General features: G+C 48.5%; 1 protein-coding gene across 6 annotated transcripts in view; it reads right to left on the bottom strand.

The window, feature by feature from the left end:
* The window catches only part of INPP5B (inositol polyphosphate-5-phosphatase B), a 78701-nt gene that overhangs the window by 26848 nt on the left and 24619 nt on the right, over positions 1-27234 (bottom strand). For 5 of the 6 annotated variants that reach the window (XM_055138990.1, XM_055138994.1, XM_055138991.1 and 2 more), the window contains 4 exons: positions 7712-7808; positions 3409-3576; positions 1305-1406; positions 181-295 (listed from right to left, as the gene is read on the bottom strand). In XM_055138990.1, the coding sequence (XP_054994965.1) occupies positions 181-295; positions 1305-1406; positions 3409-3576; positions 7712-7808 (482 nt within the window). The remainder of the gene's footprint in view (positions 1-180; positions 296-1304; positions 1407-3408; positions 3577-7711; positions 7809-27234) is intronic. The other variant, XM_055138995.1, reaches the window with a different exon arrangement.

The following is a 27234-nucleotide window of genomic DNA, read 5'->3' as shown; positions in this document are numbered from 1 at the left end:
GTGCTCTAGGCTACACTGCTCTGACACAGAGGGCCCTTCTGCCTTTCTGAAGCGTCTGGTAATGTGAATGGCAGGTGATCAGGACTTTTATGATAAAAGGTTATAGAAAAGTGGGAAACTATCTTTAGAATTGCCCTGCTGGGCCACATAAAATTAACAGATGACTGATTCTTCTCTTACCTTTGCATATTTGGCCTCTGGATGAAGAGCCTCTGATACAGCTTTAAACCACTCTTCCTCCTTTGGGGCATCGTGGAAGAAAAACGCTTCTTTACTCAGATCAAGTTCCTGGAACCTATTGGGAGAAGCAGTAAGTCAGGCAGTGGAGAAAGGTGATGAGCAAGACGAAGACAATACATTCTCAAACTGACGCAGGGGCTTAAGTTTTTATTTTCTAGCTACACTGCTGGACCCTCAAGAAAGAAAAAGACCGACCTGGGTTCGAATCCCAGCATCCCATATGGTCCCCTGAGCACTGCCAGGAGTAATTCCTGAGTGCAGAGCCAGGAATAACCCCTGTGCATCGCCGGGTGTGACCCAAAAAGCAAAAAAAAAAAGAAAGAAAAAGAAACTTTTTTTTTTTTTTGGCAGTGCTGGGGATGAACCCAGAGCTTCACATATGGGAGGTGAATGCTCTATGACTGAGCCAAATGCCCTGCCTGAAAAGAAAACACTTTGAGCCAGGTTGCGAGATGACAAGGAACTCTCCTAAGAGTCCACGTTCCCTCCACAGTAAGTCTGTGAAGTCTGGAAATATCTTTCTGTCACCTCCACGGTCACCAGTTATAACAACACTGTAGCAAGTGAGTTCCAACCCAATCTACATAAATTCCAAATTCTACATCCTTTCCATTTTACCATGCAGAACTCTTTGCTGCCCCATCTCTACCAACAATGCTTAGTATAGTGGTGAAAAGAGGATAAGTGTGGGGTAAAAAGGGGGTAACTGACAGAACCTTTTTTTTTAAAAAAAAAAGGTAACCTTCCTTCACACTGGTAAAAGATACCTTTGCTTTATAATCAGCAAAGTGTTGAATGCCTAAGTGATGAAATTCAGCTCAAGGTCCACTGACTCTATCAGAGGGTTGCACTGAAAATGAAACATTAGCATTTAAATGCTAAGCACATCACTTTCTAGTTCTAGAAATTTGTTTACGAGGAGGAAAGCCACCAGAGAAGCAGCAATGAATATGCACATGTGCGATTCAATTCTGTCCCCTGTGGGGAGGACTCACAGAGTCGAGGCCCCATCCTCTCAGCCCTGCCTGTGCCTGTCTGCTCCGTGGAAGGAAAGAAATGCTTACCCCACACAGTACACATCTGGGGCCTGGATATCATCGCAGAGCCAGGGCTTGAGGCATTCTTTGGGGGACTGACCGTTCACGTTGTATGTTCCCACAAAAAACCTGTCACCAGAGAGAATCATCAGTCACTGGGAAGGTCTGCAGGAATGACAGAAGAAAGCATTTCATGATGATTTGGATGGTATCGGCAGTGCTGGTGAGGAATTTAAGGAATAAGAAAGATGTCAGGGGCTGGAATGATAGCATAGCGGGTAGGGCGTTTGCCTTGCACGCGGCTGACCCAGGTTCGATTCCCAGCATCCCATATGGTCCCCTGAGCACTGCCCGGAGTAATTCCTGGGTGCATGAGCCAGGAGTAACACTTGTGCATTGCCAGGTGTGATCCCCCCAAAAAATTAAATAAGATGTTGGGCTGGAGTGATAGCACAGCGGGGAGGGCGTTTGCCTTGCACGCGGCCGACCCGGGTTCGAATCCCAGCATCCCATATGGTCCCCTGAGCACCGCCAGGGGTAATTCCTGAGTGCATGAGCCAGGAATGACCCCTGTGCATTGCCGGATGTGACCCAAAAAGCAAAAAAAAAAAAAAAAAAATTAAATAAGATGTCATCTAAACTAGACGTAGCTGGGGCCAGAGAGACAGCACAAAAGGTGCTGTGCACAAAGCCGACCTTGGCCCAGTCCCCGACACATACAGTCCCCCAAGCTCCCCAGGAGTGATTTCTAAGTGCAGAGCCAGGTGTGGCCCCAACACCCCTAACCCCTCCCCACAAAAAAAAATCTAGCAGAGAGAGGCAAGCGGCCATGGTTTGGTTACTTTTATAAGTTCAAAGAGGATAGGCCACTGTGAACAGTCCTTTTATATTTTGTTTCTCTTTTTAAAAAAATTTTTAAATTTTTTTTTTTTGGGGGGGGGGTCACACCAGCAATGCTCAGGGGTTCTCCTGGCTCTGAACTCAGGAAATTACTCCTTGTGGTGCTTGGTGCTCAGGCGACCATATGGGATGCCGGGGACTGAACCTAGGTCACCACATGCAAGGCAAACGCCCTACCCACTGTACTATCGCTGCAGCCCTGATTTTGTTTTCAAAACTGTTGCCTCCATGGGGATATAGTAGTTTACAAGAGCACTGATATTGTTTTGTACTTGCAGCGCTGCTACACCAAACCTACCACCACAGTGTCAAGACCCTTCCACGTTATCCCAAGGCCCCATCCCCACTGGGCTCTGATCCTCTGTTCACAGTGCTGCTGACGACATCTCAGGGCCTGTTTCCATTGAGGACTGCCTCATCCCTGGCTTTATTTCCTGTATTGTGCATATGAGCGAGATCACCTTCTGCTTGACTTTCTCTTTCTCTCTTCACTTCGCATGACAACCTCCAGTTCCATGCATGTTACAGCCAACTGCAAGGTTTCAACTTTCCTCATAGCTGAGTATATTCCATTGTGTATATAGACCCCTATTTCTTATCCACTCACTGTTGGGAAACTGGGTTGTTTCCAGATCTTGTCTACTGTAAAGATGCGGCGATGAACGAGAGTACAGCAGGTCAGGGCATTGGCTCTGCATGCAGCGGAAGCAGGTCTGATCTCTGGTTCCCCCATCTGGTCCCCCAAGCCCCACCAGGAGTGATCCCTGAGTACAGTCAGGAGTAATCCCTGAGCATCACCAATTACGATCCAAAAACAAAAACATAAACAAAACAAAACCAAAAAATTTATTCATGTAACTTTCATTATCTTGTCTAAAAATATTATAAAACACCAGCATCATGTGACTGAAATTTAAACAACTTTCTTCAGAGACCCAGAATGACGGAGGGATACACAAAAGGCAGGACGCGGCTCTCTGTAGGAAGCGCTTCAAATATTCCTATCACTCTTTGCAAGCTATGCAACCCCCGCTATGCCAGCCCATCCACGGAGCCTGGTCAGAAAAGGCAGAGGGTGAAGGCCCGCCAATGATATGTGAAAGGAACCACTCAAGTGAGGGTCTGTAACAGGCGGCTCCCCCGGGCACCCCACACCCAAGGAAGCGGGCGCTGAAATGCAGAGCCAAAGGATCATATTGCCTTGCCAGCAGTCTGAAGCCCAGTGAGCTACCTGAAGTTCTGGATGTAGGTGTAGTCTTCTTCCTTCTGCACGAGCTGTGACTTCACCATAGTGTCCCGCAACCTGAACTGCTGCACGGACAGCATATGAGCCTTGTCTGAGACCGTGACCGTGGAGGAGCGAACCATCTCGGAAATTTCAGACTTGGTTTTGGTCTGTCTAGAAAAACAACAGAATATTGTGTGATTTGGGTGCATCCTTCAAGACTCCGTGAATACAGAGCTGTGCGTTTCCACACACAAGAAACCCTCTGCATTCCAGGAAAATGAGAGAGCCATCAAGCAAAACCCACTGTGAAGACACTATTTCTACGTGAACTTAAGTAAACTGATGTGCCATTGATCACAGAATGCAGGGGTGCCAGAGACTTTCTGGTCGCATAGTCACAGGTTCTCAGACCAGAAGGGAACTTTGGGATCGAAGAGAATCCCTTCATATTTCAAAAGAGAAAAATGAGCCCCAGCATCGTCAGGGTGGCCCGGTAGGAACTAGCAATTAGACCTGACAGGGCTCTTTCTGGAGCCTGTGCCTCATACTCTAAAGCTATAAAACTTATCTGGGTCCTTGTATCTTGATAATTCTACTGTATCTATTCCAGAGGAATAAAATCAAGAGAAAAGGGCAATAAAATACTGCATTTTGTTATATTTGTATGTTTTTAAAGACCACACTAAAAATTAAATGCAAGCTTTTTTTTTTTTTTTTAAGAGAAGTAGTTTATTGGGCTGGAGTGATAGCACAGCAGGTAGGGTGTTTGCCTTGCATGCGGCCGACCCAGGTTCGATTCCCAGCATCCCATATGGTCCCCTGAGCACCGCCAGGGGAAATTCCTGAGTACAGAGCCAGCAGTAACCCCTGTGCGTGCTGGGTGTGACCCAAAAATCAAAAAAAAAAAAAAAAGGAGAAGTAGAAGTAGTTTATTTAAAGAAATTCACTTAGAGAAATGAGAGGGCAGGAGCAAGAGAGATGGTACAGCAGGTGGCAGTGCACTTGCCTTGCACACGGAAAACTGAGGTTTCATCCCTCACATCCTATATGGGTCTCCATGCCCATATAGTACAGAGTACAGAGCCAGGAGTTACACCCGAGTGCAGCCAGGAGTAAACCCCTGAGCATCGGCACCCCCTAACCCACCCCAGCCCCCAGAGAAAGAAAGAAAGAAAGAAAGAAAGAAAGAAAGAAAGAAAGAAAGAAAGAAAGAAAGAAAGAAAGAAAGAAAGAAAGAAAGAAAGAGGGGAGCAAAGAAAAATGAAGAGAGGAAGGTTCATAGAGAGAAAGAACACAGATTTCTCTAGAGTGGAAAAAGGACTTTGGAGAGGTTATATACAATTTCTCCAAACTGCCCTGGCTTGGAGTTCTCTGCATACGTGAGAATGTGGGTGACTTAGTAAGGTGGAGAGTGAGGAAGAAGCGTTGAGAAAACAGTGCTTCCTTCTCTCTTCCGGGCCACTAGGGCCACCAGGGAAACGCCTGCTGTGGGTTAGGACTCGTAAGGTGTGTACGAGCACCTGCAAGCACCTTGCATCCCCCCGGTCCCCTGAGGAAGCCATCAAGCTGCACCACAAGTCCACTCTTACAAAGCATGGGAGCTGGCCCACCACCCGAGTTCTTGGGGAGCCGTGGACCCAGGCTGAAGCAAAAAAATCCTTCTTTGCAGGAAAAGGAAAAGTCAGTCCTAACCGTGGTACAGGCACTCCAGGTCTGTGGCCTTTCCTCACAGAAAAAGTTTCAGGAGGAAGCAAAATAGTGAAAAGCAAAATAATTTTTATTAAAAACTAGGTTTTACATTTATTCTTAGACTTTTTTTTTATTGAATCACCATGAGAAACACAGTCACAAAATTGTTCATGATTGGGTTTCAGCCATGCCATGTTCTAACACCTGTCCCTTCACCAGTGTACATTTCCCACCACCAGTGTCCCCAGTTTCCCTCCCATCACCTTTTTCCAGCCTTCCTCTCTCTCTCTCCCCCTCTCCCTCTCCCTCCCTCTCCCTCTCCTTCTCCCTCTCCCTCTCCATCTCTTTCTCCCTCTCCCTCTCCCTCTCCCTCTCTCTCTCTGAAAACTAGTTTTCCTCTCCCTCTCCCTCTCCATCTCTTTCTCCCTCTCCCTCTCCCTCTCCCTCTTCCTCTCTCTCTCTGAAAACTAGTTTTATTGAAAAATAGGTCAGAGGAGATAAAGAGAAATAGATGTTCAAGAGAGATCTCAGATTTCTGCAGAGGGGAAAAAACCAAATGCATACTTTTTTTTTTTTCTTTTTGGGTCAAACCCAGCGATGCACAGGGGTTACTCCTGGCTCTACACTCAGGTACTCAGGGGACCATATGGGATGCTGGGAATTGAACCTGGGTCAGCTGCATGCAAGGCAAACGCCCTGCCCACTGTGCTATTGCTCCAGCCCCAAATGCATACTTCTAAAGTTAGGCAAAATATATTAACCTAACAAAATCGGTTGGTTTTTTTTTTTTGGGGGGGGATGGAGAAGTGCCAGGGATTGAATTCAGGTCCTGTTTTTTTGTTTGTTTGTTTTTTGGGTCACACCCAGCTATGCACAGGGGTTACTCCTGGCTCTGCATTCAGGAATTACCTCTGGTGGAGTTTGGGGGACCATATGGGATGCTGGGAATCGAACCTGGGTCAGCCGCGTGCAAGGCAAACGCCCTACCCGCTGTGCTATTGCTCCAGCCCCAGGTCCTATTTTTTGTTTGGTTCATTGGTTTGTTCTTTGGGCCACACACAGCAGTGCTCAGGGCTTACTCCTGGCTCTGTGCTCAGGGATCATTCCTGGAGGGCTCAGGAGTGATCACTCCAGGAGGGCTCAGCAACTGAACCCGGGTCAGCCGCGTGCAAGGCAAACATCCTACAAACTGTACCATCATGCTGGCCCTCTGAACTCAGGTCTTAGGCATGCAACTGAGACATGTCCCTGGTCCTACCATGATAAATGCTACTTACATTTATCATCATGTCCACATTATCATCATGTACATACTAACTAAATCTGGGGGGGGGGGAAAGTACCTATGTAAGCAAAAAAAAAAAGGTCAAAAGTAAATTGTGACTGAATACGTAGCTACACTGCTATACTTAAAGGTCAGGAATTGTTCCTTGTTGTTTAATTGCATAACTAAGACTAACAAAAAGGACAAAATAAGAATATAGTACTAGAGAGATAGTACAGGGGTAGAGGCGCTTGCCTTGCATGTGGCTGGCCCAGCTGGATTCCTGGCATGGCATATGGCTCCCTGAGTACAGGACTGGGTGTAGCCCCAGAGCACCACAGGGTTTATCAGCCCAACAACTCCCCCACCCCCACCTCCTTAAAAAAGAAGGTGGTACTGTTTGTTATAGCTTGCCCATCTGATTCTGGCTACCAACTGTAGAGGGCGCTAGAGTTCAAGCAAAATATACCAGCACATAGTGGCACTCAGGTGAAGAGATGTTCTTTATAACTTCCCCAAGCTGGTAGTGAGGTGGGGTCGGAGGGGGTGCATTTCTTTCTCAGCCAGTGTTTAGGGGTCCTGAGTGTGGACTGGACTAGTGATGGGTATTGCTTTGACCCTGTGTGCTGGGGGCCACCCTGTGGTGCTTGTCCTCCCATTTTTGTGAGTGTGTGGTTTTTTTTTTTTTTTTTAGGGCGGGGGTGGCACATCTAGTGGTACTCAGAAACTATTCTTGCCCCTGAGCTCAGGGATCATTCCTGGCAGGCTCAGAGGACCATATGGGGTTCCTGAGCTCAGGGATCACTCCTGGCAGGCTCAGAGGACCATATGGGGTTCCAGGGATTGAACCTGGGTTGGCTGCATGCAAGGCAAGTGCCCTACTCACTGGACTATTACCTATTACCTCCGGCCCCACTGTCCCTCCATTCTTTTAGGAGGTTTCTGACTGTGAAGATACTTCCTTTTTCTATTTTCATTTACTCCCCATCTCACCACCGCCAACAAAAAAAAGGACAGGAGGGAAAACTCCAAACGTTTCTGCTCTCCCTCAGTTAGAGCCAGGCTGCCAACTTCAGATCCTAGGTCTGGCAATTACTAGTTGTGGGTTTTGGGGAAGTTATAAATAACATATCTTCACCTGAGTTTCCTGGACTAGACAATGGGAAGAACAATGACAACTCTTAGGTTAGAAGGAGACAGTCTACGTAATTGCATGGTGTTTGGCATACCCAGTAAGTGACAATCACGAATAAGGAAGAGGGCCCAGGAGAGTAGGCATCGTCCCGCACGGGAATGACCTCAGCTCTGAGAAAACGCGATGCCCCGAGCACAGAGGCGGGAAGGCTGCATTACCTTGCGGGCAAGTTTTCTGGTCTATCCTGGCTGCACAGGCTCTGGTCCACAAGCAGGCCTTTCCCATTTGGCTTCGAACTGTCCAGGTGAGAAGCACCTGCAGGGAGAGGGACGCATTGAAACACGCTGATCTGGGGGCTGGAGAGAGAGTACAGTGGTAGCGGTGGGGCATTTGCCTTGCTCGTGGCTAACCCGGATTCGATGCCCAGTATCCCAACACCCCAGTGGCCCAAGCACCACTCGGAGTGACTCCTGAGTGCAGACCCAGGAACAACTCCTGAGAATTGCTGCGTGTGGCCAATAAATAAATAAACATAAACATCCTAACAGACACTTTGACAGGCAGGACACAGCTTCTCGGCCGAAGCCCAGCCTTTTCCCTCTCTGCTTCCTGGCAACGTGTGCTTACACCTGATTGACCCTGGCTCAATCAATCCTTGGGCACCACCACGAAGCAGTGTTGAGAGAGAGAAAGCAAGTTAGCCCACCAGCTCTTCTGTTCCGTAGAACCGAAATCTCCGGCCATGAGGAAAAGCTCACAGAGGCCGGAGAACTGGTGCTGTAGGACAACTTAAGGAACAGCCCGGAGCAGTGAGACATCACTCAAGAATTCTGCTGGGAAGACTCTTACTAAACATGGATTTCTCAACCACGTTCACGTGAACAAGGAAACACAAACTCTGGAGTTGAAAAAAAAAATCGGTTTAAACAGAAATATTTACATGTCCATGCTTCCAATCAATTGCCAAAGTTTTTCCTTTTGACTTCCTAAATGTCTCTCTAGTCAATGTATTCCTACCCTTGGCTAATACTAGACTAACTTACCAACGTTTTCCTTAAAGGACGGCAAAAACCTCAGTTAGGGTCCTAAAGGTAGCCTGAGGGGTCGGAGCACATGCTCAACCTGAGGAGGGCCCAGTTTCAATCCCCAGCTCTACCTGATGCCCTGAACACACCGGGAGTGACCCCAAGCACTGAGCCCGAGTACCCCCAAACACCACGGGGTTTGGCCCAAATAACAAACAAGAAAACTTAAACTGGGGCCGGAGTGATAGCACAGCGGGTAGGGCGTTTGCCTTGCACGCGGCCGACCCGGGTTCGATCCCCGGCATCCCATATGGTCCCCCAAGCACTGCCAGGAGTAATTCCTGAGTGCAAAGCCAGGAGTAACCCCTGAGCATCGCTGGGTGTGACCCAAAAAGCAAAAAAAAAAAAAAAAGAAAAAAAAAGAAAACTTAAACTAGTCTTCCTACTTCCTTTCTCATCTACCCTCTCTACCCCAATCTCCACATTCTGGCCAGAGAATTAAACTGTGAAAAAGTAAATGTGATCACATCAATTAAAACCCTTTAAAAAGCAGGATGTGGGGCCAGAACAATAGTACAGTGGGTAGGGCGTTTGCCTTACATATGGCCGACCCGAGTTCAATCCCCGGCATCCCATATGGTCCCCCAAGCATCGCCAGGAGTAATTCCTAAGTGCAGAAACAGGAGTAACCTCTGAGCATCACTGGGTGTGATCAAAAAACAAAAAATAAATAAAATAAAACCATTTAAAAATAAATAAAATAGGGGCTGGAGAGATAGCACAGCGGGTATTTGCCTTGCACGTGGCCGACCCGGATTCAAATTCCAGCATCCCATATGGTCCCCTGAGCACCACCAGGAGTAATTCCTGAGTGCAGAGCCAGGAGTGGCCCCTGTGCATCGCCAGGTGTGACCAAAAAACCAGAAAAAAAATAAATAAATAAAATAAAAAGCATGATCCAGAGTGATAGCACAGTAGGTAGAGTGCTTGCCTTGCACTCAGTGGACCTGGGTTCAATCCCCGGCAACCCATACAGTCCCCAAAGCATTGCCAGGTGTAATTTCCAAGTACAGAGCTAAGAGTAAGACCTGAGCATCATCAGGCCTCTCTCGGTCTCTCTCTCTCTCTCTCTCTCTCAGTCTCTCTCTCTCTCTCTCTCTCTCTCTCTCTTTCTCTCTCTCTCTCTCACACACACACACACACACACGCGCACACACATATACAAACAGACACATGACTTTAAAAGCTCCCCACTAATGAAACCCAAGCCCTTCCCCTTACATCACTGACAAATTTCTTTCCAGTCTGGATCCTGCTTACCTCTGGCGGGATCTCTACTTCCCTGACTGTCATACTCTAAGTATATTCCAGTTTACTACAGTTAATACCCTATCAGCAACCAGTTCTTTTGTCTTACTCTGCTTTGTATGGCTAAGTCCAGTCCATCCTGTGGCCAGGGATCAACAAAATTTCTGTGCAAAGGGCGGGAATGTAAATGTCCTATTGTAACTGCTCAATTCTGCTGTTGGGGCATCAGAGCAACCATGAGCACAAACATTTATGGACACCAGAATTTAACTGTTATATAATTTCCCCCATATAAGAACCACAAAATGTTACTCAATTCTTTCCAAACATTTAAACATGTAAAAACGGGGGCTAGAGAGATAGAACAGGGGGTGAGGCACTTGCTTTGCATGTAACAGACCCAGGTTCCATCCCTGGCACCACCATGTATGGGTCCCCGAGCACCACTAGGGGTCACTCCTGAGCACAGAGCCAGGAACAGCCCCTGAGCACAGCTGGACATGACCCGAAACCTGCTCCACATTCCCAAAGTGAAAACTATTCTTAGCTCATGGGTTGGACTAAGTCAGCTGGCTGGATTTTGCCCTGGAACGATAGAGCCAGTTCCTTTTGGAGGCCACTTTTTTCTGCTTTTTGGGCCACACCCACTGATGCTCAGGGGTTACTGGCTCTGCACTCAGGAGTCACCCCTGGTGATGCTTAGGGGACCATATAGGGTTCTGGGGATCAAACCCGGGTTGACCACGTGCAAGGCAAACGCCCTAACTGCTGTACTGTCATTCCAGCCCCTGGAGGCCACGATTTAGAGCTCACTTCACAGAAGCCTACTCTGTTCCCTCCTAGACTGACCAGATGTCCTACCCGTGGGGTCCCCCAGTGCCCTGCTCCTCTCTCGTCATAGCTTGACTGCTGTGCACTGTATATAGAGGTCACCTCTCAGACTGTCGGCTAAGTGAGGACAAGATTACATCTGATTTATCTGTAACTACATCGCAAGCATCCAGCCAAAACATAGACAGTTCAATCACTCAACAGTTCAATGGAGAATACTGGAATAGATGCATCCTTCTGCACTTTATATAACTTCCAGCTGAATCCTTTGGAATGTTTCAGGCCAACTTCTCATTGTCTTCAGCAAGCAATAAAATAAAAAAAAAAAGAGAGAGAGAGAAAACGGGACTAGGTTCTTCCCGAATTCTACCATCCCATGGTTAGTTTACTATTAATGGAAACCAAGTCCCATTTCTTGCCTTACTCTCACTAAGCTATAGAGCTTAGAGAACTAAAGGTTTTGAATTAATGACATACTGGAGCATCTATTAGAAATGGCTGAAGCCAGAAACACTGTCAATATCAGTGACTTCCAAGAGGTGGAGTTAACAGTAGCTGTCATTCATTGATGGTATCAACTGTAGGAGTAGAAAATGGCAAAGTCACTTTGGAATCAATTTGATAGTTTTGTACAATGTTAGTCTTACCATATGATCTAAAAATCACATTTCTGGGTATTTTTGTTTGCTTTTTCAGGTGCCAGTGATTTAATCCAGGGCCTTTTAACATGTGCTTTATAACTGTTCCAGCCCCAGCCACCAACTCTATACTCTTAAAAACATATGTCCACATAACATGCATGTATATAGCAGTTTATTTATAATAACTGAAGTAACTAAGCTGTGCTGTAAAAGGTGAATGGAGAAACTGTTGTGCATCCATCAAAGGAAACAATTTTTTGGCAATAAATAAAAACAGTAAGGGTCAGAAATAAATCTGAAATATATATTGCTAAGTGAAAGAAGTGAGTCTGATAAAGCTATATACTATACGTTCAAAATTATAGGATGGGTAAATAGATTGGTGGTTGCCAGGGGTTGGCTACTGGAGCAGACTGTAAGAATTACCTAATTAACTAAACTCTTAACTGTAAGAAACTGGACTGAGATGGGGTGCAGGTCAGCTGTAGAGCATTAGCCTTAAATGGGCAAGGAGGGAGAGAGAGAGAGAGAAAGAGAGAGAGAGGGAGGGAGGGAGGGAGGGAGGGAGCAGAGGAGAGAGAGGAGAGGTGAGAGAGGGGAGAGAGGGGAAGACACACACACACACACACACACACACACACACATACACACACCACGCCCCCCCTCTTGGGATGAAACAAAAGGTTCCTAAATCCGCAGAGCTTTATAGCACAGAGTGCATCTTCTTTGTTTGTTTTGAGTTTCTGGCCACACCCCCCAGAGCCCTGAATTTGCACTTAGGGGTTCCTCCTGGCATAGTATGGGTGACCACATGGGGTGCTGAGGACCTAGCCCAGGGCAGGTGTATGCAAGGTGAGCACCTTACCCGCTATGCTCTCTTCCCCCTAGAGACTGAGTCTTAATAATTTGCACACATTTAAAACATTCCTTTTGGCAGACTGAAGAGATAGTACAATAGATAGAGCTTTTCCCTTGCATTTGGCCAACCTGTGTTCAATCCCCAGCATCCCAGTGGTCCCCTGAGCACCTCCAGGAGAAATTCCTGGGTGCGGAGCCAGAATTTCTCAGAAGTAAGCCCTGAACATTGCCAGATGTGGCCCCAAAACAAACAAAAAATTATTTTTCATTTAAGTCAAGGGGCCCTGGAGTGAAATGTAGAAAATGAAAAAGTATCTACATTAGAAATGTGTGGACCAGGCTGAAAACAGTGGAGTGGGGAAGACAGGGGCCTTACAGGGAGCTGACCTGGGTTCAGTCCCCACACTGTGTATGGTTCCTATGTCCTTCCAGGAATAATCCCTGAGCACAAAGCTAGGAATGAGCCCTGAGCACTGCTGGGTCAGGGAGGGCAGGAGGAAGGAAGGGAAGAAGTGGGTGAGGGGGTGGGGTTAGAGAAATGTGTAAAACAACCTCACTGAAAACCAGGAAGGGGAAAACAGTTCATCCAGCAACGCTGGAAAGGAGACAGCTCTAAAGGTTAGGGACTTGTACAGAAGCACTGAGCTCTGGATGATAACATCATTTCCCAAGCAGCATGAGTTAATAATTCTGAAACCACCCAGTATGTACACTGGAGAACACGCAGACGTGGGTGAAGGGAGTCAGACTTAAATGGGAGGATCCAGATAAGCCAAGGGTGGAGGCTAGAAGGATCCCTGTGGTGATGGGTTAGATAAAGATGACTATATAGATAAACATTTTACAGGTACGTGTATAATACACAGGCAAGTACATACACGTGTACTTCGTGCTCTGTCAGCTAAGAGGGCCCAGGGACATGGCCGCAGCAAGGACCACACCGGCCCCCCCAGACTGTGTTTCTACCTCTATCCTCCACTAAAAGGAACCGGGGTTTCTCGATACATGGCTATTCTTGGAGTGGGACCGGAAATAGGCAAGATGAGTCGGGAACATTTTGTAGTGCCAGAAACAAGAAAATGTTCAAAACCAAAAAGCGAAAGTGCCCACAATGACGGGAATTATGCCAAGAGGACAGGGGATGTAACAGCACCAATGGCTACCACTGGAATGATCTGAGCGACAGGATAAAACAGTAGTGAATTATAATTCAAGCATAAAACAAAAAATCCATCAATCTATACTGATGTGAACAAATAACTGAATAAAGAAAACAATGGAGAAGAGACAAATCTCCTATAAAGAAAGAATTCCATATAGGGGCTTAAGTGATAGTACAGTAGATAAGGCGCTTGCCTTGCACATGGCTGACCCGAATTTGGTCCCCAACACTCCATAGTGCCCCCCCACACACACACCACCATGGATGATTCCTGAGTGCAGAGCCAGGTGTAAACCCTGAGCATCACCAGGTGTGCTCCCACCCCACCCCCCAAAATAAACAAAGAATTCTAAATAGGGGCTGGAGTATGATAATACAACAGGTAAGGTTCTCGCCTTGCATGCAGCCAACCTGGGCTCGATCCCTGGCACCCAATATGGTCCCCTGAGCACTGCCAGGAGTGATCCCTGAGGGCAGAGCTAGGAGTAAGCCCTGAGCACTGCCAGGTGGGGCCACAAACAAGCAACAAAACAAAACAAAAATATAAAGTAACAGAATTCCAAATAGTTTACATAAATAGTCTGCCCTCCAGGCCCTGCTCCTTCTGTGTGGGTTCACATAGGACCAGGTGGAAAGGGGATTACGCCAGTCTAACTCTGCCAAAGAGACCCCCTGAAGCTGACCTCAGCCCGGTGACCATATCCGGGCCCACTGACAGTGAGAGGTCATGGTAGGCGTGCAGGGACAGGCTGCTGCTGTGACCTCTCCCCCAGATCCGCCAACTTCTTTTTCCAAGCAGGAGGAAAAACACCAAACAGATCCAGAGTGATGGTCAGTCTTACAAAACACCTTACTGGCAGTCCCCAAAACATCTGGGTCATAAAACTCAGGGAAATCTGAATCAATCAGGTCAGGGACCTGAGACACCAGCCTCTCAGCACTGGCTTATTAACTGTGAAAAGCGCTCCATAATTAAAAAACTGAGTTGCAATGAATGGGCTCTCTCTGGGCTATCCTAACCATTTTTCTGAAAATTTAAAACAATTTTTTTTTCTTTTTGGGTCACACCCGGCAATGCTCAGGAGTTACTCCTGGCTCTGCATTCAGGAATTACCCCTGGCGGTGCTCAGGGGACCATATGGGATGCTGGGAATCGAACCTGGGCCAGCCGGGTGCAAGGCAAATGCCCTACCCACTGTACTATCGCTCAGGCCTCTTTAGAACAATGTTTAAGTTATGCTTTTGTCTTCATTTTGAAAGGCAGAATGGGACCACAGCTGGAGTCCGTGGGCGGCGCCCTAGGTTCAAGGCCTGAATCCCAGTGGGGTGTTCCAAAAACCAACAAGAGGCATCAGGGGACTGAAATTTTAAAAATTCCTTGAGAGGTCTGTCCATCCCATCTCTGCCTTAGCTCCAGCATCAATTCTCTCCCATGAGTCAGTGCAATGGATGACCTTCACAGGGCCAGGCCCAACCAACAGCAATCAGTTCCAAGTTGACAGCAAAGTCCACGCCAACCTCTTGGGCAGTGCCTGATCCCTCCTTCAGTAAACATTCCCTTCAGTCCTTTGCAGGCACCTCTTTGCATCTACCTGCTGGCAACACATACACACACACACACACACACACACACACACACACACACACACACAGAGGAATGACCTTGGAGGCCTCTTCTCCAATGATACTTTCTCTTCGAGGTGATCTCATTTAGCCACCTGCACTCAACCTCAACCACAGAGAGGGCTCCACGTGGATTATTCCAATGGCTAATATCAAAACGGGGGTGCTGGAGCAATAGCACAGCGGGTAGGGCGTTTGCCTTGCACGCGGCCGACCTGGGTTCGATTCCCAGCAACCCATATGGTCCCCTGAGCACCGCCAGGAGTAATTCCTGAGTGCATGAGCCAGGAGTAACCCCTGTGCATCGTCGGGTGTGACCCAAAAAGAAAAGTAATATCGAAACGGCAGGAAGGAGGAGAGAAAAGGAAAGCCCCGGGCAAGTGGGTGGGATGGGACAGTCAGTGGGGGCAGCCACTATTGGACACAGTATGGAGGCCCTTCCGACACTTATCAACAGAACTGCCATGTCTTCAGCAATCTCCCATCTCCGAATATTTATCTGAAGAAAAGAAAAGCACCGAGGCAAGAAACCGGGGGTGTGCTGCAGTGGGAGAGAGCATGTTTCAGAGACGCATGAGGCTCGGGGGTCACGCAGAGGCAGGAAGCTGGTGCTTTTGAGGGACTCCTCCAGGAACGTGCTCCTTCATGTGATTCCTGCTACCAAGCCAGTCTGAAAGGGCATCTCTGGGGGAAAAAGGCTCTCTGGTGGCCTCTGCTCACACCTCAGTACTCAGGAAAAGAGCCTGAGGGTCCCATCAATGCTTGGACACCGAATCACTCCTGGACGCAGCCCTGCGAGAACACCTTCAGTCAGGAGTCTGAGGATGGAGACTTGAAGGCACAGTCTGGGGGCTTTCCAGCTACCAGGCAGTCTTTTCAGAATCTCAGACTGTCAGCAGGTCCTCCCCGAGGACCGTCACACGACACTCAGCTCGATCCAGCCACAGCTGCCTGACCTCCCATCTGCTTCCTCATTCTACCCTGCCAACTTCCGTTTCCCAACTTCAGACTTCCAATCCCTGTCACTCAATCTAACAGCGAGGTCTGGGGGCGGACAGGAAGAGGCCTCCCAAGCACGGCTCAGGGGGCCTGGGGTCAACACTCCTGGCTGTGTGGGCCTGAAGTCCGGTGCTCAGGCCAGGAGGTACGCACAGGCCACCAGCAATACACCAGCAGGGCGGGGACCCCAGGGCTGCCTCGTGAATGAGTGCATTCTGGCCCTTTGAGCTTTCTGGCCCAACACCTGGGATGCTTTCCCCTTTCTTCCTACTTTTGATGACCAAGTCCTATAAATTTGATGACCAGGGGACCCAAGTGATGATATAGCAAGCAGAGCACTTGCCGTGCATGAGGTCAACCTGGATTCAATCCTTGGCACCCCAAATGGTTCCCCGAGCCCACCAGGAGTGATCCCTGAGTGGAAAGCCAGGAGTAAGCCCTGAGCATTGCCGGCTTTGACCCCCCCCCCCAAAAAAAATACAAGTAACAAATTTGATGACCAAGTCCTATTTAAGAGCGAACACTTCTAAGTCCTCTCTCCTTAATATTTTCACACCTAATCCCCTTCCCCATCCCTAATGTCCTACCTTCATTTAGGTCCTTAGTACTTTTAAGTTTAATGACATTTTCTCCACCTCCATTCTCACCCACTCCCATCCATTCTGTCAACATCTAGAAGAAAATTCAAACTTAAGCGGGTAATTTCTATCCATAAAATCCCTGAGCAGGGGCTGGAGAGATAGTTCCAGGGTTAAGGGGACGTGTCTTGCAAGCAGCCAACCATGGTTCAACCCCAGCATCCCATATGGTCCCCAAAGCACTGCCAGGACTGACTCTTGAGGAGAGAACCAGGAGTAACCCCTGCTTGGTGTGGCCAAGTAAAACATCTTTTAAAAACTACCTCAAAATTTTTCATGATTTTTGGAATAAAACCCAAACCTCCAAGTATAACTTGTAAGTATGACTTACAAGTATGAGTTATGAGGACCTTTATAATTCACAGCGGGTAGGGCGTTTGCCTTGCACGCGGCTGACCTGGTTTCGATTCCTCCGTCCCTCTCAGAGAGCCCAGTGAACTACCGAGAGTATCCCGCCCGCACAGCAGAGCCTGCCAAGTTACCCGTGGCATGTTCGATATGCCAAAAACAGTAATAACAAGTCTCACAATGGAGACGTTACTGGTGCCGCTCGAGCAAACTGATGAGCAAACACGGGACGACAGTGCAGTGCTAATTGCCTTTCCTGCCCACTGCCCACTCTCACACTCCAATAACCTCGCTCCCAGCTTCCGTTCAATCACCCCACAACTGCTCACCCTTTCAATGCTGTCTCTTCCTTACTCCACCTCTGATCCTGGCTATATCCAACCACCTCCCATTTTCACCTTCCTGTGGAGAACTTCAAACTCCTTTTAGACTCAGCTCAGAGGTCATCTCCTCCCATCTGGTCATCTCCTAGCCTCTCCCCATTGCTCACACAGCGGACCTGTCCTGAATCTTCATTTGTCTCCCCATCTCAGCTGGACCAAATACTTCTGGGAAACAGAGATGGTGGCTCTTCTTTGTGACCTCTGGTTGGCTGAGTTAGAGCTTACCTAGGAGGGCATCCTTGTGTTTCTTACAACTCAGGGCATTGCACTTACAGAACCAATCCCCTTCTCACAGCCTTGTTAAATAGATAACACTGACCCTTGGGACTCCCTCTCTCCTTAGTCCAAAAATCCATCAAGTCTGATAAAGATCCACAGAACCATACGGGTGTGAGGCACATACCACATAAAACACCAGGGGGTAATCTTGCCTCCATGCTCAGGAATCACACCTGGCAGTGCTCCAGTGACCAAACGGAATGCTGGGAATTGAACTTGAGTGGACCATATGCAAGGCAAACGCCCAACCCACTGTACTATTTTTAACCACATGAATTGCCTTTGTGGGGCCAGAGCGATAGCACAGCGGGTAGGGCGTTTGCCTCGCACGCGGCCGACCCAGGTTTGATCCCCGGCATCCCATATGGTCCCCCAAGCACCGCCAGGAGTAATTCCTGAGTGCAAAGCCCAGGAGTAACCCCTGAGTATCACTGGGTGTGACCCTAAAAGCAAAAAAAAAAAAGAAAAAGAATTGCCTTTGTGAGAGGGAACTGGCAGAAAAACCCAAGTATGCAGGCCTCATGAGTGCTCAGACCTCCAAGCCTGCTCAGACAGGGACTGGGCCTCCTCCCCCCAGCTCCCCAGTTTTCCAGTAGTTTGGCAGTCACACCCACAAACTGCACCCCCCTGCCCCCCCCAACCCCCACCATGTAATCTCATCAATGGCCAAAACCCAGAGACTATAAACGAAAGTTCCCAGAAGAGAACAATGCAGAACTTCTTGGAGCACGCAGCTGCATTTGTGGCCAGGCGATCTCTTACACTCTAGCCCACTTACGTGCCAAAAGTAGCACACATTTGTTTAGTTTTAACATACTTGCTTGTATTCTCTTATATTGGGGCTTAAATGGCTCCAGAATGAAATACAGCAACCTTTACACACTTCCCTCTTCTTGTGGTGGGAAGGTGCTTAGTGGTGGGATGGGTGTTTGAATGTTATTTGTAATGAACTACTGTGAACTACTTTCATAAAAATAAAATATATAAAAATTGAAGAAAAAAAAAAGAAGAATGGCCTTTGTGTTACCAACCCCTCTCCTGCCGCCCCCTCCCAGGTGCTGTGTGCACCCTGCCCGGGAGCTGGGCGTCTCCTCTCCTTATCCCTGCCCCATTCACTGAGGAGCTCTGGAGAACTGTATGAGGGGCGGCAAGCAAGATCTTTTTTTTTTTTTTAAGGGGGCACCTTCCCTGAACCACTCCTGCCGATACTTGTTCCAACAGTGTTGCCTGTTAAGGTGCTTAGTAGGCCCAGGAGAGCTAGAGGCCACCAGGGTCACCCCAGCATGTACAGGGGGTCATGCAGTGCCAGGATCAGACTTTCACATGGAAGAAAAGTCTTAGGAAAGTCTTTCACCCGTTTTTTGTTGTTGTTGTTGTTGTTGTTGTTGTTTTTGCTTTTTTTGGGTCACACCCGGCAATGCACAGGGGTTACTCCTGGCTCTGCACTCAGGAATTACCCCTGGTAGTGCTCAGGGGACCATATGGGATGGCTAAAAATTCTGGTATGCAGGTTTTGTGACTGAGATCTCCAGGCTTTCTCAGGGTTAGGTGGGCTACCTCCCCCCACCTCCCTGTACTTCTGGAAGCCTTGGCAGTCACATCCACACCCCAAGCTGAAACCCAGTTAAAAATCTACTCCAGCCTTACCTTCCCGATACAAATATTGAATGCTCTGAACAAACACCATGACCTCTTAGCACTTGTATTGCAAATCATAATGCACAAAAGGAAAAGGCGAGAGAGAGCAAGAAGGAAAGTGCCTCCCATAGAGGGAGGCTCCGGACAGGGGGTTGGGTGTTGGGGGACGATGGGAGGGAAACGGGGGATATTGGTGGTGGGAAATGTACACTGGTGGAGGGATGGATGTTGGATCATTGTATGAGTGAAACCCAATTATGAACAGCTTTGTAATGGTCTATCTCACGGATATTCAATTAAAAAAATTTAAAAAGAAAAAAAGTAATGTGGAGTTCATGCCCACTCCAATCAGCTTAATCAGTGGCTGGATAAATAATAGTACTCCTACATTAGCACTGTAGCACTGTCCTCCCATTGTTCATCTATTTGCTCGAGTGGGCACCAGTAATGTCTCCATTGTGAGACTTGTTGTTACTGTTTTTGGCATATCGAAAATACCACGGGTAGCTTGCCAGGCTCTGCCATGCGGGCAGGATACTCTCGGTAGCTTGCTGGGCTCTCCGAGAGGGACAGAGGAATTGAACCCAGGTCGGCCACATGCAAGGCAAACGCCCTAACCACTGTGCTATCACTCCAGTCCTAAAAATATATATCTTATATATATATTTTTGCCTTGCACGCGGCCGACCTGAGTTCAATTCCCGGCATCCCATATGGTCCTCCAAGCACCGCCAGGAGTAATTCCTGAATGCAGAGTTAGGAGTAACCCCTGAGCATCGCTGGGTGTGGCCCAAAAAATAAAATACACACACACACACACATATATAGTAGAAGACTAATATCCAAAGTCAGGGAAATCAAGGGTTAGAAGGACTGTTTAATGGTTGAAATCTACCACAAGTGTGTGGTATGGAGAGTAGGCAAGAGAGAGAAGAGACCAGTATGACAGTAATAGTTGGAAATGATCATGCTGGACAAGAACTGAGTGTCAAAGTTGGTAAAGGGATATACATGATAACCCTTTAGTATCTGTACTGCAAATCACAATGCCCAAAAGGAGAGAGAGAGAGAGAGAGAGAGAGAGAGAGAGAGAGAGAGAGAGAGGTGGGGTGGGGGTGATGGGAGGGAACCTGGGGACACTGGTGTGTTGGAACACTGTATGACTTTCTTGATTGAAAGCCCATCAAGAACAGCTTTGTATCTCACAGTGATTCAATTTAAAAAAAATCTGTAGAATAACAACAACAAAAGAAATACAGACTTTCTTGGAGCTAGAGCAATAGTCTAGCAGGCAGAGCACTTGCTTTACACAAGGTGACTCAGACTCCACCCCCAGCACCCCCATGTGGTCCCCTAATCCCCAGCAGGAATGATCCCTGAGTGCAGAGCCAGGAGAAAGCCCTGAACACCATTTGATGTGGCCCCAAACCCTGCACCCCTGAGGTAAGGGGGGAGTGGGGGGAGATTTTCTTCAGATGATCCCAACTCCAGTCCCATAAATCTGGTTCTGCTCTTCAAAGTCATTTAGTGGGAGAAGAAAAACAAAGTCCAGGCTCTCAGAGCTAAGGCTCTAACCCCACTGAGATTTTGCCTAAAAAGCATCATTCAGCATTTCAGCGGAAACTTGCAAATGAAGGCCACTTTGCCACATTTGGCTCCCTCCCTGTTGATGCAGGGTGACAGTAAGCTCTTTTTTGTTTGTTTGTTTGTTTGTTTTTTGGGTCACACCCAGCGATGCACAGGGGTTACTCCGACTCTTTACTCAGGAATTACTCCTGGCGATGCTCAGGGGACCATATGGGATGCTGGGATTAGAACCCGGGTCGGCTGCGTGCAAGGCAAACGCCCTACCCGCTGTGCTATCGCTCCAGCCCCGACAGTAAGCTCTTGATGACAATCGCCAAACAGAGGCTCAGAGATGAAGATATTGGAGTGCGGCACTTTGCAGCGCATGAACGTGAAGACCATGCCAAGGAGCAGGTTCTCCCTGGTGTTGGGGGCCGGGCAGGACACAGTACAGACAGTGGACAGCACCCCTACTTCTCCGAAGTATAGAGTGTGGAGGGTAGGAAAGAGAGAGAAGAGACCACTATGCAGTAACAGCTGGGTATGATCACGCTGGACAAGATCTGAGGGCTACAAAGTAGGTAAAGGGAGATTCCTGACAACCTTTCAGTATCAGTATTGCAAACCACAATGCCAAAAGGGAGAGAAAGGGAGAGGGAGAGGGAGAGAGAAAAGCACCTGCCATCGAGGCAGGCAGGGGGGTAGGCGATGGGGGGTGATGGGAGGGAACCTGGGGACACTGGTGCTGGGAACCTGGGGACACTGGTGTACACTGGTTGGAGGGGTGGGTGTTGGAACACTGTATGACTGAAATCCAATCATGAACAGCTTTGTCAGGGTCTGACTCACAGATTCAATAGAAAAGTTTTTAAAAAGAAAAAGAAAGTATAGGGTGTAGATCTATTCTCTTTCTTGGGCCACCATTGTTCTGAGCCCAGGAAACTCCTACATTAAAAAAAAAAAGAAGAAGAAGAAAAGAAAGAAAAAGAAAAAAGAACTTTCTGTGATCCTGGACACCTGCTCTCAAAATACACCGTCCAAACAGGAGCCACCAGTGACTCCTGCACTCATCAAATGTGGCCAGAATGAATGACAAACTCATTCTTCGGTTTTACTGACCCAAACTGAATTGAAATGGCCACCCTGAGGCCACACACATTAGATCTGTTCTCTCTGTTGGGTCCCTCCGCAGGAAGCTAGCCAGCTCCCTTGCTCTGGCATCTTCTGTCCCTGGTCAAGGGCTCTGGTGGCGTTTCGATGCAACAAGGGCCTTAACCCCTGTACTGTCTCTCAGGCCCCCAGAGCAGAGTTTTATTTTTGGTTTGGTTTGGTGGCCACACCCAGCAGTGCTCAGGGCTTCCTCCTGGCTCTAAGCTCACTCCTGGCGGGGCTCGTTGGACCATACAGGGCGCCAGGGATTGAACCTGGGTCAGCCACGTGCAAGGCAAATGCCCTACCTGCTCTACTATTGTTCTGTCGGCCCCGATTTTATTTGTAGTTTTATTTGTAGTCGTGAGACCAGCAACTGGAAATAACACAGGAAGCACCTGGCACTGTGCCTCGCTGTGGAAGCGCACTGTGCCAGAGCAGGGGCACGGAGGAACAGTAGGGCAGAAGGAGAGAGCTAACAGCTTCTCAGGTGGCGACCCAGGTGCTAGCTCGGGGCCCACTCGGATTTCTTTTGTGGCTTCTCTCCAAGGGTGGCGCCCGCCTGGGACAAACAAATTAAGTCTTAAGTCATTTGCTTGCGGGGGCCCAGGGAGCTGGTTCAATGGGTTAAAAATGGAGCCCCGGGTTCACTCCTTGGTACCACCTGGTCCCTCCCAGAATACTGAGCTGTACACAGCCCCTGAGCATCACTGTGTGTGTGGCCCCCAAAACAAAAAAGTAATCCTTTTGAAGTTTCCTGTGAGTAATGGATGGAGCCAGGTCTATTTTGTTCTAAAGCCCAAGGCTTTTTCCAAAACACTGTAATTTCTCTTCAATTGCCAAATAAATTCCACAGACAGGAAGCCCTTTAGCATCTAGAAAAAAGATAACTAGGAATGAACGTGGCTGGAAGGGCTTCAAGAAGGTGGAGCTAGGAATTCAGGTGGGGCGTGGAAGGGGAGGTGGTCGGAGAAACTGGGAGCAGCAGCAGGGGTGCGGGTGAGGCAGGAGTGGGGTGCCGTGCGTGGGGAACCTGTCTGTTTAGCTCAGCCTGTCTCTGGGTGGTGCACTGCAGAGGAGAGGCTCCATTTGCAAGGGGCCCCGTGCCAGTTCAACCAGCTGGAACCTTCAATTGCAGGCAAAGGCGGCATAATCTAACCAATCCAGAGGCTACACTGGCTAGAGAGATCTTTAATTTGTTCTTTTTTTAAATTAAATCACTGTGAGATACACAATTACAAAGTTGTTCATGATTGGGTTTCAGATATACGATGTTCCAAGACCATTCCTTCAAAAGAGTACATTTCCCATCACCAATGTCCCCAGTTTCACTCCCACCAGCACCCACCCTCCCACCCACACACCAGCCTGCTGCCTGCTTCGATGGCAGGGACACACTCTCTCTCCTCTTTCCTCTTTTCTCTTGCTCTCTCTCTCTCTCTGCTTATTTGCTTCTTTTTTTTGCTTTTTTTTGGGGGGGTGTCACACTCAGCGATGCATAGGGGTTACTCCTGGCTCTGCACTCAGGAATTACCCCTGGCGGTGCTCAGGGGACCATATGGGGTCCTGGGAATTGAGCCTGGGTCAGCTGCGTGCAAGGCAAACGCCCTACCCGCTGTGCTATTGCTCTAGCCCCTTGTTTGCTTGTCTTAGGGTCACATCCACTGGTGCTCAGGGATCCCTCCTGACAGTGCTTGGCAGATCATATGCAGTGCTGGGGATCGAACCTGGGACGGGACAGCTGTGTGCAAGACAAGTGCCCTACCCACTGTACCATCTCTCCAGCCCCAGTTAGAAAAGTGCTGAGGTAAATCAGGTGGGGCAAGGATGATTCAGAGGAGGAGCATGACGAGTATGAATAGTGCCAGGAGGAGGAGTGAGTGGCAGGTTGCAGAGAAGACTGATGAAAAATGATGGAGAGGATGGGGCCAGTGATAAGAGGGAGTGCTCTGGGGTCAGAGCCACACATGGTCCCCTGAGCACTGCCAGGAGTGAACCCTGGGACTCACCAGGCGCAGCCTCCAAATAAATTAACAATAAAATAAAACTCTAGGGGCTGGAGCAATAGCACAACGGGTAGGGTGTTTTGGGGTCACACCCAGCGGCCAACCCGGATTCGAATCCCAGCATCCCATATGGTCCCCTGAGTACCGCCAGGAGTAATTCCTGAGTGTAGAACCAGGAGTAACCCCTGTGCATCGCCAGGTGTGACCCAAAAAGCAAATATAAATAAATAAATAAAATAAAACTCTGCTCGGCTCGTCGACAGCACCTCCCGTCCTACAAACACACATGCTGTATCTTCACTGACACTATGAACTGTTGGGGGGGATGTGCTTGGACACCAAAGCCAGTGTCGGGGCCCCTGTCCTCACCCAGCTTGGGGTGTCCTCTTCTGAGCATCCACTAACAGCTCCAGGAGGAGGTGACCTACCTTCCGATCACTCACACCCTTTGTGTTCCAGTTCCAGAATACCAGCAGAACCCGAAAAACCACGTCAGGCCTGGGCCGGAGTGACAGTACAGCAGGTTGGGTGTTTGCCTTGCCTACCACTGACCCGGGTTCAATGCATCCCACATGGTCTCCCAAGCACTGCCAGGAGTAATTCCTTGGTGCAGAGTCAGGAGTAATAACCCTGGAGCCTCGCTGGGTGTGACCCCAAAAGCCAAAAAAAAATTAAAAAACCATGTCAGCCAAACACCCGACAGCCCACACCTGCAGAAAGACGTGGTTTGCGTCCAAGCTGAGCGTGGAGGCTGGCGAGCAGCACTCACGGTGGGTGTGGGTCTCCTGCCTCAAAAGTCTCCTAGGCGGAGGGTCCGCTTATCAAGTGGAGAGACTGGCTAGAAATAATTACATCTATTTGAGGTCAAACACTAAAACTTTTTTAATGGGGCTGGAATGATAGCACAGCGGGTAGGGCGTTTGCCTTGCACTCGGCCAACCCGGGTTCGATTCCCAGCATCCCATATGGTCCCCTGAGCACCGCCAGGGGTGACCCCTGTGTATTGCCAGGTGTGACCCAAAAAGAAAAATTTTTTTAAAAATTAAAACTTTTAAAAAATTATTTTATTTGTATTTATTTGGTTTGGGAGCCACACCTGGCAGTGCTCGGGGCTTACTCCTGGCTCTGTGCTCAGGGATCACTCCTGGCAGGCTCAGGGAACCACATGGGGTGCTAGAGGTTGAACCCAGGTTGGCCCTGTACAAGGCAAGTGCCCTATGCGTTGTACTATCACTCGGGCCCCAAGACTTTGTTTTTACTGTGGTTTGATTTTTAGTTTGGGGGTGGGATATACCTGGCAGTGTTGGGGGCTGCTGCCAGCTCTGTCTTGGGGGCTGCTCCTGGTGCTGCTCAGGAGACCAGGTGGTGCCAGGAATTAAACTAGGGCTTCCTGCATGCAAATACACTTGGCAGGTGCCCCGTCACTGAGTGATGACTCTGGTTTCCAACTCTAAGACTTTGAATGTCATGCGAAGTTTGGATTTTACTCCTATGACAAAGAGAAGGTGACATTTTTTCAACGTGCTGTTACCACAGGCATCAGAATTATAAAGAAGAGGACTCAGGTTATTTTATCTAGGCTGGCCATCACCCCAGATGGTGACCCTGTCTTTAAAAGTTCAAATAACCAGGTTTTTTTGTTTTCTTTTCTTTTCTATTATTTCCTTTCATTTATTTATGGGGTGGGGGTGTTCTTTGTTTTAGGGTCTCACCTAGCGATGCCCAGGGCTTACTCCTGGTTCTGTGCTCAGAGGTCATTCCCGATGGGCTGGGGAGGTTATATGGGTCCTGGAGATGGTACTTGGGTGGGTTCCTGCAAGGCTACTGTACTATCTCTCTAGCCTCCAATTTTCTTTTTAAACGTTTTCCTCAATCTCAAGAACTTGTGGGATGTTTTGTTTTGGCAGCTATATCCGGCTATCCTCAGGACCTATTCCTGGCTGTGTGTTCAGAAATGACTCTGGGCCCATGCTCAGAGGGCCACTGGCAGTGCGAGGGTCAAGCCAGGGGCAGCCACATGCAAGGCCAAGTGCCTTATCTCCTGTACTATCTCTCCAGTCCACGACAGCTGTGCTGAGGGCTTACTCCTAGCTCTATGCTGAGGAATCAAGTTTGGTGGTTCCAGAGATCAAACCCAGATCAATTATGTGCAAAGCCTTACCTGATCATACCATCTCTCTAACCCACCTGCAAATCTGTAAGGCCTGTTCTCAAAATCCAATTTGTGAAACAAGAGAAAGAGAGAGAGAGATCAAAAGGCTGGAGCATATGCTTTTAAGCTGGATGCCCAGGTTCAATCCCCAGCACCACGTGGTCTCCCAAGCATCTTGAGGAGTCTGCCTCCCCCACCCAAAAAGAAATAAAGCAAAATCAAAACCAAACAAAAAAAAAATCCAACTTCCAGGCTGAAGTGGGATGTTTGCCTTGCATGCAATCTGGGTTCGACCCCTGGTACCATATATAGTATCCCCAAGCCAGAGCCAGGAATAAGCCCTGGGCATGACAGGTGTGGCCCTAAAACAAAATAACAGTCATAATAAGTAATCAAATCAAAACCAAACAAATGAAAATCCAACTTTCAGGCCGAAGTGACCGTACAGCAGATAGGGCGCTTGCCTTGCACGTGGCCCATCCGGGTTCAATCCGGGTTCAGTCTCCGAGTGATCCCTGAGCACCGAGCCAGGAGCAAGCCCTGAGCACTACCAGTATGGTCAAAAATAGAAAGAAAACAAAATCCAACTTTCACCCAGCCTAACGCAAATCCAGTCTAACTTCAGGGGTGCAGACATGGCTGGTTTCACTTTCAAAGAGGAAGCCCACAGCACAAAGACTAAAGTAACAGGCTGTAGCAGTGATAGGCTAGCCAAGAGATAAGCGGACTCTTTCCCTCAGGCTCCCCCTTCACTGGGCCTTCAGTGAACTGCCTGCCCTGTGGTGTGTGGTGATAACGCCACGAAGGAGAAGTGGGCGAGAGCAGGGCAGGAAAGGGTGGGGGGAGAAGGCAGGGCCTGAGCAGAGAGGAAGGGCTTGGTGCTCAGGCGACAGCACGCAGGCAGTGAACGGCACGGGTCGCTCAGTCCAAACGAACACAATGGACATTATTTGGGCCACCTAAAATATATAAAGTGTCCAGCTGGCGTTTGGGAGGAGCGAGGTTGCGGAATTCCAAGAGCCAGCAAGGTGCAGCTAAATGGGCAATCCATAAAATGATTAAAAAGCACAGGTCTGGGACCAGAGAGATAGTTGAGTGGGTACACCGTCTGCCTTGCAAGCAAATGATCCAGGTT

The sequence above is a fragment of the Sorex araneus genome, chromosome 5 (genome assembly GCF_027595985.1).
Source record: "Sorex araneus isolate mSorAra2 chromosome 5, mSorAra2.pri, whole genome shotgun sequence".
NCBI classification, from domain to species: domain Eukaryota; kingdom Metazoa; phylum Chordata; class Mammalia; order Eulipotyphla; family Soricidae; genus Sorex; species Sorex araneus.
This window is presented reverse-complemented; position numbering and strand designations above follow the sequence as displayed.